General features: G+C 30.3%; 3 protein-coding genes across 3 annotated transcripts; 1 reads left to right on the top strand and 2 right to left on the bottom strand.

The window, feature by feature from the left end:
- Positions 1–4,334: 4,334 nt before the first annotated feature.
- Positions 4,335–6,872, top strand: LOC107491161 (remorin). The gene is made up of 6 exons (XM_016111945.3): positions 4,335–4,683; positions 4,764–4,960; positions 5,605–5,649; positions 5,763–5,850; positions 6,037–6,118; positions 6,523–6,872. Exons 2-6 carry the CDS (start codon positions 4,768–4,770, stop codon positions 6,715–6,717), a joined length of 603 nt encoding a protein of 200 aa, XP_015967431.1. The 5' UTR covers positions 4,335–4,683; positions 4,764–4,767; the 3' UTR covers positions 6,718–6,872.
- Positions 6,873–7,043: 171 nt separating this feature from the next.
- Positions 7,044–8,558, bottom strand: LOC107490870 (transcription factor MYB17-like). Its single transcript, XM_052262028.1, has 3 exons — positions 8,426–8,558; positions 7,955–8,084; positions 7,044–7,780 (listed from the first exon to the last, which is right to left on the bottom strand). Exons 1-3 carry the CDS (start codon positions 8,556–8,558, stop codon positions 7,150–7,152), a joined length of 894 nt encoding a protein of 297 aa, XP_052117988.1. The 3' UTR covers positions 7,044–7,149.
- Positions 8,559–9,777: 1,219 nt separating this feature from the next.
- LOC107491001 (transcription factor LAF1-like) lies at positions 9,778–13,060 on the bottom strand. The gene is made up of 3 exons (XM_016111789.3): positions 12,767–13,060; positions 12,106–12,235; positions 9,778–10,548 (listed from the first exon to the last, which is right to left on the bottom strand). The coding sequence occupies exons 1-3, from the start codon at positions 12,900–12,902 to the stop codon at positions 9,873–9,875; spliced, it is 942 nt and encodes a 313-aa protein (XP_015967275.1). The 5' UTR covers positions 12,903–13,060; the 3' UTR covers positions 9,778–9,872.
- Positions 13,061–13,410: the final 350 nt, after the last annotated feature.

Raw genomic sequence — 13,410 nt, 5'->3', positions numbered from 1 at the left:
GGAAAGAGAGGGAAAATATTTATAAGAAGGGCTAAGGGGCATAATGGTAAAAAGCGAGGCAGTCATTAATGAGACTGCACCGTTACCAAAGCCCTCAATCCCTAAATGATCCCTCAACGGACACGACGTTCGAATTGACGTAACTGTCAGAAACCAAAAGTCGCGAAAATCACGTCGGTTTCCAAGATCCGTACTCTTTCAAACAAGTCGACTGCGAGCCCGAGTTGAATACTTGAACCCAAACTTTAAAGAAAATTTGGGCTCAAGTAGGGGCACTGTTCATACCCTGGCCCAATACAAAGGCCCAGGTCCAACTAAAAGGCCTAATCTAAAGGATTAGAGCCTAGCTAAGTACCGGCCTTCACATAAGAAGTCGGTATCAACCACGACTTGGTCAGAAGAGGTCGGATGCGAGATTAGCTGGCAGATAAACACTCATTCAAATGAGTAACCGCCCCTAAAATCTCTCTAACCGTCTCATAAAGCCATATCTTAACCTCCCCAAGATAATAGGGACGGTTACCACCCTAAAGATATGGCACTACACCAACGGTGGTTATTGGCTCGCCTCTATAAATACCCTTACACCCCTTCAGGTATCTCTAAGTCCAATACTCTCTAAGACCTACTTACACTCTTGCTAACTTAGGCATCGGAGTGTCTTTGCAGGTACCACCCCCCATTCACACGCGAGCACAAGTCGGACGGAGCCTCCCGAGTTGCGGACCTTTCCGAAGTTCTCCTCCATCATACACTTGGGCCGCCAAACGCCATCCTTATTATTAATCTCCGGTTACCTACCGTAACAACAAGTTATGAGAGAATAATATTGATAATACTTATTAAGATCTAATTTAAAAAATAATCAATAATCATGTTAACATACATATTCATATTTACTTGAAACTATATTTAATTTAACAAATTAATTGTTTCATGCAATAGTAAATATATTTTACTCTTTAACTATTGGATCTATAGCATTTACAAATATAAATACAATTCTATTTCTTTTTCTAATAGGGATACTTTAATTTTTCTGGTTTGTGTTTCCTTGTGTGAGATATACATTTTCCTAATTTTTTTCTTCGACCAAAAGAAGAATAGTACCTTCGAATTTTTATTTTTTTTTTAAATTGGAGGACCACAATAAAATTAGGTTGGTTCACCAGATTTTTCTACTATTCATAATTGGGTTGGACTATCGTGATTATCTCCAAACAAAAAATAGAATTTTACAAATAATATAATTTTATTTGTTAATGAAAATATTATTATTTTTATCTTGAATACAACATTTTATAATTTTATTAAATGACTTAAAAGTTAGATGAACAATAAATAAAGAAATGGAGGACATGGTGTTGTACCTGTAATTTGGATTGTCGAGAATGATCCTGAGAACTAAGGAGAAGCCCAATAATGGCTGATATTTTTGACTAACCAATATGGCTTGCACTCTCTAATAAAGTGGAAGCTAATGGGATAGCTATTGATGATAACAAAATTAATAAATTATGCTTTATATAAAGTAAAACTATTGATGATACTACTTTTTTCTACACATTTCCTATAATAATTCTCAGGATTAGATACCCTTCTACGAGAAACAATCCTATTTGAAATTTGATATGCACACTCATCACTAAATCAATAAAAAATAATTAATAGAAAATATAAGAACCAAATGTTAATTAGTTAATAATATTAGTGTTCGGTTGCTCGTCACGATTAGAGGTCAATTGATTGTTGGATCAAGAACAACTACTAAAGAGAGGAAGGTATTTGGACCTGAACGCAGGCTTTACAAGAAAAGGTGCTGTCACGATCGTTGGTGAGTCAGCGAATGCAGCCATTTATAAAGATACTCTAATAACAATATAAGTGTCCGTACGATGAGATGATTAATTAGGATAAAGATGATATATCTTGGAGGAGGAGAAGGTCCTTCCTCATTTATACTTTATATTTGGGTGGATTTTTTGACTTAGACTCATTTGCCTGAAAGTTTTTGCTAGCTGTTTAGGTCTTTCTCAAAAAGTAGAGTAACGCGTAGGTCAGTTTTGCACATATGGATCAAAGACCCGTCGGATCGGTAGTTTACAAAATGAATTTCTGGCTCTTATTAAGTTAGGCTGGAACAATTAATCAATTTTAAAATTTAAATTTATAATTTAAGATTTAGAGGTAATAGTTTATAATTTAGACTCTAAATTTAAAATAAATAAAATAATTTAAAAAACTAATTGATATTAATTGAAAAAATTAGTTATGTAATATTATTCAAAAATTAAAAATCCGTTATCAAGTGAGCTATGCACTCCATATTGTTGTTTATGGTATCAATTAGTAATTAGTTAGATTAATTTGCAATAATGAGTTCAGTTGCTTTATAAAATCACTTAAATAGTAGCATGTATTATTTCAAACAGTTATTATCAACACTTGAATGTTTATAATAATTTTCAGTAAATATAATTCAACAATAAAAAGGACCTTTGTTACTTCTCAGAGAGAGATAATGTAGTAATAATAATTAGTAACAATCACACCCTCAACTTTATTGCAATAAATAAAAGGACCCTCACCCCTTATAATAATCTTCTATATCTTCCAGCTAAGATTTGTCTTCAAAATGATAAATACATTGAAAGCAAAAGAAAATTATGAAAAGCATTATTAATAAATAAATATATAAATAAATAAAGGGTTGGACAAGTTGAGCAAGAAACCAACGTTGGTCGATTGGGATTGATTGTGAGAGATTTAATGAGCTGTGTTTTTCTAAGGTTGTCCCACAAACAAAATAAGATTCCGTTTTGTGCACGATTATGAAAACTCTAAAGAATCTCTATGAAGTTATTGAATCTTTCTCCGTTTTCTCTTTCATCATGGAATTGAAGCTACTCCACACACAAATTTAACACCGTTTTGATATAATATATTCTAAAATTAAGTTTAATACTTAAATGATTAATTTAATGTAAATTTAATTTTTAAAAAATTAAATATCTAAAAAAAACGAATGTGATTATACAATTGTATAAAATACTTTATATTGCTAGTACATCAAATTAAACTCATATTATATATGTTTATTTAACTAAAGTAGAGACCAATTTAATTTATTATAGGTCTATTTTTTAAAGATAACATTTTAATCTTTTAAAAATAAAATTAACACATGATTGGTTTTTTAGAGATTATTGACCATGACCACTAACCTTTAGAACTAAACTGATTAATTTGTTACACCTGGTGAAACCTTGATTAATACGATAATGCCAACGAATTATGTTCAACTTTATAGTATCCACCAATATTCCCATTTGGAAGATTATGAAATGATTAAATTAAAGAATATTTTCCTCACAAAAAGGAAGGCATGTTTATTGGCGTGAAATGTTTTGATTTAGGTATTTATATTATATATCGACATAATAATTTAGGGTGTTGGCTTATTGATTAAGGAGATGTTCTTTCTATATTAACTATTTCGGTTCAGATTTTAGGGCTAATTATTGAACTTAATGATTAATTAAAATTGCTCCTTTTTGGTTATCATTTTTCAAAGAAAGAGATTTACATACCCACAAAATTAAGAGTTATTAAATATGAGAACCTTTGTTAATGAAATAATAAAAAGAATTGATGCCCTTGGCCTTATAAATAAAATCTCGAATATAATTGAGTATTCATTATCAAATATTATTTTGTTTTGAGAACCTTTAGGTTTGAGTTTTTTTTTTTTGTTAGAGCTATGTACCCCTTCCACTAGACTAATATTCATATTCATCTAATTAGAATTGATTCCATCTTTGTTATCTACGGTTTTTTCTTTTCTCTCCCAGAATAAAGTATTTTTTTAAATTTATTAAAAATTTAAAAAAATAATACCTTTAAATTTTATTTTATTTTAATGTTGTCTCAAAAAAATTTTTATTTGTATCAAATATACTGTTTACGACTCATTTTTTACGATAAATTTAACAATAATTTTACAAAAATAACCTTTAACATAAACAAATCAGACATAGATGTCATACGTTATTACTGGATTGATTCTAAATTTTTTGAAAATTTAGCTATTAAGAGTATATTTGATATAAATTGAAACTTATTCAAAAATAAAATTAAAATAAAATAAAAGTTAAGAATATTTTTAAAATTTTTGACAAACTTCAGTGATGAAAATATACTTTATGTCTCACTAATAGTCATACTTTCCTCAATTCAAAATTATGTTGCTTATAAAAAATAATCATATATATTTTTGTGTATTAACAATTATGGCAATCAAATTACTTTTTTTTTAAATCCTATCTCAATGAATCATACATGGAAACTCAAAGGAGAAAAATGATGAAACAAGGGGAAAAAAAAGAAAAGAAAATGGAGCCCAGAAAGGGGTATGTGTAAAAGAGTGATTGAAACTTTGAAGTTTGGTTATCCATTTTGGTGTTGTTTTGTGTATATAAATAATTTGATTGGAAGATAGCATGTGGAGCTGCTTTCATACTCCATAATCTGTTACTGTGCCAACTCATTCTGAGGCCAATTTGTACCTAACACACCCCCTAAGAAATCAGAAAAATCCTTCTTCATATTCTTCATTTAACAGCTACAACCATAATATCTCAACCAACCCCTTATTTCTCTCTCTCTCTTTCTTTCAACTTTGAAGTAAGTGAAACTGCTTTCTTTGTTTTGTGTTACATATAATTCAATTTTCTAAACTAAACTGAGCTCTCTTATTGGTAAAGAAAAATGACAGAAGAGCAACCTCAAACTAGTGTGGAATCACAAAAACCTTCTTCTGATGATCCTTCTCCTGCTGCTACAACTGAGGCTCCTTCTCATGAAGAACATGTTCATGAAGCTTCTAAGGATGTGGCTGAGGAGAAATCTGTAATTCCAGATACCAAGCCTGATGAATCCAAGGCTCTTGTTCTAGTTGAGAGTATGATATCTAATTATATATACTATAACTACTAACCTTTTTATTATTATATTATATGCTCCAAAAGGATTCTTGTTTCTATTCTTTTATTAATGATTAATATATGTTTGGTTGTGAGCAAGTGTTGTTTATATTTTTCTGTTGTTCTTCTGAATTTCAACTTACAAGGTTGTTTTTTTTTCCTTTAATTTTGATGGTTGTTTTTTTTCCAAATTTTAGTGCCAAAACAAAAATCTTGCATCATGGTGTTTATAGATATTATATTTCTCTTCTTTCCCAAACAAGTATAAAAATCACTGAAATTTTTAATTGTTATAATTCTATAGAATAGGTTGTTGTTATTTTATCATATCCCTTCCCCCTTTTGGAAATAGAATTAGAAATTGTATTTGATTATTTTTTGTTCTTGTTCTTTTATGTGTTAACTTTTTGCTAGAATTTTCCTATTTAAGTTGAATTACTCTGCACCCTTCAGCTTCTATTAGCAGAGAGATTGATTCTTCTATTAGCAAAGAATTCATTTAGCTCAAACTTTCTAAACTTTCACCATGCAGTTTAGTTCATAAACATGAGTATAATCACAATCATAAGTTGATGTTAATTGTTTTTGTTATGTTTATTCTTGTTAATTTGGTGATTGCCAGAGCCTCTTGTTGAAGAGAAACCATCTGAGCGCTCCGTTGACCGAGGTATGTCGATTTTCTTTGTGAATTTTGGTTTCTCTTTTATGCAACATTATCTTCAAATTACAGATTATGAAACATGTTTTTTCTTTTTTTTTTTTTTGTTGGGGGGTTTGTAGATGCTGTGCTTGCAAGAGTTGCAACAGAGAAGAGGCTATCACTAGTCAAAGCATGGGAAGAAAGTGAAAAGTCAAAAGCAGAAAACAAGTAAGAGCATCAAATGAAAACATCTTGTTCTTCTTTTGGTCTTTTGAATGAAAAGTTTCTATTAGAAAGTAGCTTTGTTTTTGCTAATTTAGCATTAGGCATTCATATTAGTTTATCATATTCTTTTGTTCTTTGGCTTTATTTAATAATGTTTTGAATACTAATTGAAATGAAAACGTTGAGCAGGGCTCACAAGAAGCTTTCAGCCATTTCTGCATGGGAGAACAGCAAGAAAGCTTCTGTGGAGGCTGAGTTGAAAAAAATTGAAGTAAGAATTCATTTCATTACTAATTTTATTAGTTCTTTTCTCTTTCTGTTTTATTAGAATTGATCCTACAAGCAAATAGTAGTTAATCCTCAAAGTAGTCCTCGAAATTGATCGCATGCGTTAAAATAAGTCTCTGATATTTTAATCACATCAATTATGTCCCTAAGAATGACAAAAAAACAACGTTCGTGCTAATCTCTAACAGCATGACGAGACTAACATGATGCACTTTTGCTAATCTCGTGCAATTGGGATCTCGAGAACTATTTCAATGCATGCGGGCCAATTTGAGGGACCACTTAGATTTAAATACCAAATTGTGGCTTATTTCATATCACTTTCTTGGGATTTTTTATGGAAAAAGAGAGGAATCTAAGTTGACAAATTTTTTTACATGTGAGTAGGAGCAACTAGAGAAGAAAAAGGCAGAATATGCAGAGAAAATAAAGAACAAAATAGCTGCAATCCACAAAGAAGCTGAAGAAAAGAGAGCTATCATTGAAGCTAAAAAAGGAGAGGATCTCTTGAAGGCAGAGGAGGTAGCTGCAAAGTATAGGGCTACTGGAACTGCTCCAAAGAAACTCCTTGGTTGTTTCTAATGCCTCTCATTCAAGCAAAAAAGCCTGTTTGGAAATCAAAGATGTGAATTACTATTTGTGCATTTCTTTCATCTCTTCCCATTCATATATCAATACAACTGTGTGATCTGAGTTTAATTTTATGTCATGCAAAATTTAGTTCAATGTTCCTTTCATTATGTGTCTATAGAGATTGTTATGTTGGAGTGTATATATATATATATATTTATATTTATTTATATATACCATCTACTTTGAGGACAATGAAATTAAATTATTCCATTCCTTTTGTCCAATAATTACTCTTTGATTAGTCTAGGACCCTGGAAAAATGATATAATCAATGATAAGGACATTATTAAGATCTCAAATTAGTTGCTGCAACATTATGACTACATTAGGAAAAAGCAATAAAATGATCCTAAAATCAAAGCATATTATGAAGACTCTTTCTTACTCACATCTACCATCAAGGGTATTGAGGAAATTGTCATTCTGTCCTAAGAACAACACTTCACCATCAGGCACATCTAGCAGATGATTTATTGAAGAATCAGAAGTATCAAGAAATTCATAATAGCCTAAACTCGACTCGGCCGTGCCACCATCTTCAAGCTTTGCCTTAGAGCTACTTTTTTGTTGTTCATGTGTTATGTCAGCAAAGAAACTGCTTTCTGTGTTCTTCAACTTCAATGAGACTTCAGAACTCGACTCCAATTTGGACGAAGATAATGATGCTTGTGACACAAGGTTCTGAGTCACCACTGCTCCTTCTTCTTTCGCCTTGATCACGCGAAAAGACTGTCCAACCTCAGAATGCCAGAGTTGGAGAAAGTGATCCTGGTATGATTCACTTGCTGAGAATGAATTATGCAATGAGGATTCCATTGACAACCTTGCCTCAGCTTCAACTCTTGCACTTTCCCATTGCACCATATGGCGTGTAGAAGGAGACTCAGATTTAACATTGTTATGATCAGGCACGAAAGAGGATCGAGGCAGGCGCTTCTTCAGTTGCGTGTTCCAAAAGTTCTTGATTTCATTATCTGTTCTTCCTGGAAGATGGGATGCTATAGCAGCCCACCTAAAAAGTATTTGTTTTTTTACATGCAAATTGAATGTAACATTACAAGCATAATGGAATTGCAACATAAATGCTGAAACTGAAGAAATCAACATTAAAAGAATCAACTAGAGTTCATTCATTCATTCATTCAAGCACTATTATTGTTCTTTGTTAACTCATAATGTGAGGTACCTGTTTCCAAGCATGCCATGAAGCTGAATAATTGTACCCTCTTCTTCAGTTGTAAATGGACCACGTTTTATGTCAGGGCGAAGGTAATTTATCCACCTTAGACGACAGCTTTTGCCACATCTCAGGAGACCTTAGTTAGTGCCAAGTTTAAAGATTAGAGTTCACCAACAGAATCATATAATGTGTCATGTTTGTTCATTTTTTCATACAACATTTAACCAATTTTTAGGACCTATAGTTAGATACTTAGATATACATGGTTCTGTGAACCATTTCTCAAGGGTATAAAAGTTATATTCATCTAAGACTTGACCAGTTAAATTCAAGAATTTGAGTTGGTGCAATTTTAAGACACCCCACTTGGTTTTTCTGTTTTTTTCTAGCTTCGAAAAGTTCTAAAAAACTCCACTAGAAAAGTAAGCAAAAAAGAAGAAATAGAAATGCAATGACACAGGGAATTCAAACTTGCACCTGCTTGCTTTGGAACTGTTCTCCAACTTCCATGGCCATGTTTCTTAATGTATTCAATCAATGCTTCATCTTCTTCAGGAGTCCAAGCACCTCTTCTCACTCCATGTTTATCACAGCATGGTGTTTTCCCCATCTTCACCACCACTACTTCTACTACTAGTGCCTCATCACCACAACAATAATAATAAAACTCTCACTCTAAAATAAGAGTTGGAGTGTTGCAGAAGTAAAAAGATCAAGTGAAGTGAAGTGATGTGATGAGTCAAATTGAAAACAACTGAGGGCAATAAATGCATAATGTATAGGACAATTGAGTTTTCAGGCTTGCATTTAATGAAGTTCATGACCACTATGGCAATGCATCAAGGTTCTCAGTGACAGCATAAAAAGCAAAAAAATAATAAACATCACAATCCCTTTAAAGAGAATGGTGCAAAATGACAAAATACTCAGAGAAACAAGTGTTGGGATGTGAAGAATCCTCAAAAAAGCTATCAGATAGTGAGAGATTCCTGCATCAAGATAAATAGCAGTGATCACAGTTTGAAATAAACTGAATTGATTGATATACAAATTTTGATAAGTAAATATCACATTTGACACATTGTTAATATCATAAAGATATATATTAGACATTTGATGATTAATTTTACTTATGAGTTTGTTATTAAATGTTTAGGGAGAGTATAGAAGCTGCATTGTGATTGTGTGAGTGAAAAAATATATGAACCAATGGACAAAAGTTAGAAAAGACAAGGCACAGATGTATATATCATAAATGGGAAAAAATCATTAGAATTGAACTATTCCAAGGAATGTCATAGAGGGGCCATATTCCACGTGTCAGCTAACAAGACTTATTGCTATTAAATGAACAATAATGATGATGTCAATTGCATTGCAGGGTAACTGAGGAGTCAAATATGTCAACTTGGCTTCTATATTTTGGTACTTTGGTCACTGGTAAATGTTACTTTCACAAATATGTTGGGTACAATTCCAACCCAAAGGATTAAAATTCAATGCTTGGTCCATAGATTATAAAAACCTTTGTTTCATTCATGTGCTGAAAAGGCCATCAAAGTTAGTATGAAGTACTTTTTCTGTTTCTTTCTAATTATTTATTACTATAAAATTCTGATACATTTTAGGTTCATGTGTATATTAAATTGAGGGTGTACTGAATTTGCAATAACTTTAAGTGAAAGGATCGTTGTCAATGCCAAAGATATGAGTTAATTTCTTGATCATGACAAAATTAAATGCTAAAGATTTGGCATATATATATATATATATGAAGAATAACAACTAAATACAGATACATATCTAGTATATATATATATATCCTTCTGAACTCATATAAGTATACTATAATGCTGAGATTTGTTTGGTTTCAGTATGTAATGTAAGACAATAATAAATTAGAAGACATTTGGAAACTTTGTCCTCATAGTGAATTACTCATAACATACATTGCACCATTGTTGAGGCTGAAATTGCTGCACAAATCAGCATCATCATCAATGAAATGTTGAATGTAGTCATTTCCAACAACCTGATTTGAGAACTTATTAACCTCTGAATTGTACACTTCAGTTGCTGAACATTGACTTAGACTATTCTGATATTCTCCACCAAAGGGTCCTTCTGATGATGACATATGCATCAAATCTTCTTGAAAAGTTGAATTTTGATCAAACCCATTTCCCAATATCATCAAAGACTCATCTGAGTTCATAGAACTACCACCATTTACTTGGTCTAATGAAAGCCACTCAGCAAACAACAATTTTGGTAAGGAGCCATGTGAAGCCTCCTTGGATAATTGGTAATTATTATTAGTAATATTATTATGATTATGTTCATATGAGTGATCAACTAAATTTGGTGCTGGTTTATCCATGTTTTGTAGTAACAATCCATAGTTTGGATCATTAGTTACAAGTTTATTGGGAGAGAATGAATAGTCTATTGTTTCTGAGCTTGAGGTAGCATACTGAACTTGTTGATGAGATTCATCAATCTCTTTTTCTTTGGCAACTTTCTTCTTCAAATATGAATGCCAATAATTCTTTATCTCATTGTCAGTTCTTCCTGGCAATTTTTGTGCTATCTGAGACCACCTATAACCAAACATAATTCAAGTTAGTCTATAATATTCAGAATAAAATGTTTTCAATTATAGAGAGATTTTATGAAAAAATTTGTGCTTGTTTTTTAAGATAATGTGTTGATTCATATTATTCGTTGATTTAAAATAGATGTAGAGGTGTGGACTTAACTTAGATAAGATTTATATTTCATTTGGAATAAACTATATATCATTTTTACTATTAAAATTTTAGATGCTAATAAATTTATTATACATCACAAAAAATAGTATTTATAAACATGATTTTTGTATAACAAATATATTCCGATGTTAATTTTATTCATGAATAGATTTATCAGTATTTTTTTATAAAAAAAATAATAGTTTATTATCTCATTTGATAGTGAATAATACCTACTTTAGTATTATAGGATTAGCAAATATTATTATTTTAGATTAATATTTGATCAACAATAATTTATACTCATATTTATAAAAAAATTGTACTCATAATTATATCTGCATATATTTATTAGAATTTACATATATAAATTTATATTAAAGACAATTTGATACTTGTGCTAATTAAATACCAACCAAAATTGATAATAAAAAGAAAACCTACTCGCCTCTATTTTTTTGTAATACCTAAATCAATATGGTATTTTGTATCATATATTGTATGAACAAATGACAAAGTTCTAAATTTTGCATAAATAATATATTAAATATCAATGATGTCAAATATATATTAAAATTAATTATTAATATAAAATATATATTAAAATATAAAATATATACTAAAAATAAATTAAAAAATATATATTTATACACAAATATATAATACTGATTTTAGTGTTAAATTAGTGTATATGCAGCAATTTTTTATTAAATATTATAGGTAACATTTTTTACATAGCAAAGGATTGAAGGAAGTTATGCAAACTGCTAAGTGCTTTGTTATTAGAAATAAATGAAATCTGGACCCCCACAATAGTGCTAGCACAAGTAGGGATAAAATTTTGTTGACTTTCTGCTCTAAATTCGGAGGATGGAGCTCTTAGTTAAGCTTATCATGTTCACTACAATGATCATACACATTTCAAAGCATGATAATTGTGAAGAAAGAATAAAGAAGAATTACCCAATTATAAAATGTATAAATAAATGATTGAATGTGATGGAGGGTCAGATAAACAAATAAGGAATATTAGCCCATGTGTCTTTTCTTCTAAGTACATTCACTTAAAAACAAAGGAGCATGCTTTCTATGCCAGTTGTTCATGGTCTACTAACCTATTAGATTTTCCATTTAGCATAAAATATCATTAAATGACAAATAAGCTGCCAAATCCAATTGAATTCTTTAACTTAAAAGCTTAGAAGAAAAAAACAATGAAATGAATAAAATTTCCTTTCCTTGAACCATTTGCACTAATTATTATTAGGTGATTAAGACTTTAAAATGTTATCATAATTTTGACTTGCAAAGCAATTTATCCAATTCAGTTTTAAAAATAATAATTAATAAATTAATAATTTAATAATTATGAAAAAAGATACAATTATTTGTGTATGTGTTGCTTACTTGTTTCCCAACATGTGGTGAAAGGTGAGAATTGTATCCTCCTCTTGTTTGGTGAACATGCCTCTTTTTAACCCTGGCCTCAAGTAATTAATCCACCTTAATCTGCAACTCTTTCCATTCCTTTGCAACCCTATGTATTTATATATACATTTAATTATATATGGAGAGTACTAGATAAACAATGACTATCTTAAATAACATAAACAACCACTAATCAAATAAAAATACATTACACCTCTAAATTAATCATCTAAATTTTAATATTAAAATAATTATCCGTACGCCTAATGAAATAAATATCCGATATATCTATTATTCACATTATTTAAAATTTTCATTATCTACCTATACTTTTCCGTTATATATAACAACTCACCATGTAGTAAAATAATGAATACTACCAATCAAAATGATCCTGAACTTCAAATCACATTTCTGATTCTCAATTTGCATTGGAATTAGTGATTAACTATATTGGACAAGCTTATCATTGATGCCAAATTCATTGAAGCATGTCAGCATTAGAAAATAACTAATTAGTAGCTAGAACATTTTATCATATGAAACTATAATTAAAGCAAAGCTTTATAAATATGGAATTAATGAGTGGTAAAGAGAAAGAGAAAGAGAAAGATGAAGAGAGAAATGATGAAACACTAACCTGCTTTAATGGGGACTGAACTCCAACAACCATGACCATAGTTTAGGATATAATTTCTGAGCTTGTTATCTTCTTCAGGTGACCATAACCCTTTTCTGTGTTTTGCTTTTGTTTTTTCTATTTTCTGGCACCCCATTTTCTGTTTCTTAATTATGACACACAAAATTCAGTTTAATGTATGGTATATATATGTAAGCTTTATTGATTCCTTAAAATTAAAACAGATATATATGAGGAAGTAGAGACACACAGAATAGACACAAAGAGGCTAAGAGAAAGAGAGACAGAGAGAGAAAAATTAAGAATAATATTTGGCATGGAAACAGTGATGAACAAGCTGATTGATATATATAAAGCAGTGAATAATAGTGTTGCTATAATTAATTCAGTTATTCACATACACAAGAGCTTTGAAATAAAAAAATGTATATAAAAACAAAAGCATGTAACTTCCTTATGTAATAACTATAAATAAATAAATAAACTTGTGTTTTATATATTGCTGTGTGAGTTTGAAACCAGGTTCATTTCATCCTATATACCTCTCTCAAAGGTTACCAACTTGAAAAATGTTGGAATAGTTTTGTACAATTTTTTTTCTTTTTGCCATTTTTCTCTGCACCAATCATAGAATTTATTCAATT

The sequence above is a fragment of the Arachis duranensis genome, chromosome 5, assembly GCF_000817695.3.
Source record: "Arachis duranensis cultivar V14167 chromosome 5, aradu.V14167.gnm2.J7QH, whole genome shotgun sequence".
Classification (NCBI taxonomy): domain Eukaryota; kingdom Viridiplantae; phylum Streptophyta; class Magnoliopsida; order Fabales; family Fabaceae; genus Arachis; species Arachis duranensis.
This window is presented reverse-complemented; position numbering and strand designations above follow the sequence as displayed.

Coding starts and splice junctions, on each gene's coding strand:
- LOC107491161 (XM_016111945.3), top strand. CDS start 4,768: ATGACAGAAGAGCAACCTCAAACTAGTGTGGAATCACAAAAACCTTCT. Junction 4,961..5,604: donor GGCTCTTGTTCTAGTTGAGA/GTATGATATCTA, acceptor GGTGATTGCCAG/AGCCTCTTGTTGAAGAGAAA. Junction 5,650..5,762: donor TGAGCGCTCCGTTGACCGAG/GTATGTCGATTT, acceptor GGGGGTTTGTAG/ATGCTGTGCTTGCAAGAGTT.
- LOC107490870 (XM_052262028.1), bottom strand. CDS start 8,558: ATGGGGAAAACACCATGCTGTGATAAACATGGAGTGAGAAGAGGTGCT. Junction 8,085..8,425: donor AACAGTTCCAAAGCAAGCAG/GTGCAAGTTTGA, acceptor GCACTAACTAAG/GTCTCCTGAGATGTGGCAAA. Junction 7,781..7,954: donor CATGGCATGCTTGGAAACAG/GTACCTCACATT, acceptor AATACTTTTTAG/GTGGGCTGCTATAGCATCCC.
- LOC107491001 (XM_016111789.3), bottom strand. CDS start 12,902: ATGGGGTGCCAGAAAATAGAAAAAACAAAAGCAAAACACAGAAAAGGG. Junction 12,236..12,766: donor TTCAGTCCCCATTAAAGCAG/GTTAGTGTTTCA, acceptor ATAAATACATAG/GGTTGCAAAGGAATGGAAAG. Junction 10,549..12,105: donor CACCACATGTTGGGAAACAA/GTAAGCAACACA, acceptor GTTTGGTTATAG/GTGGTCTCAGATAGCACAAA.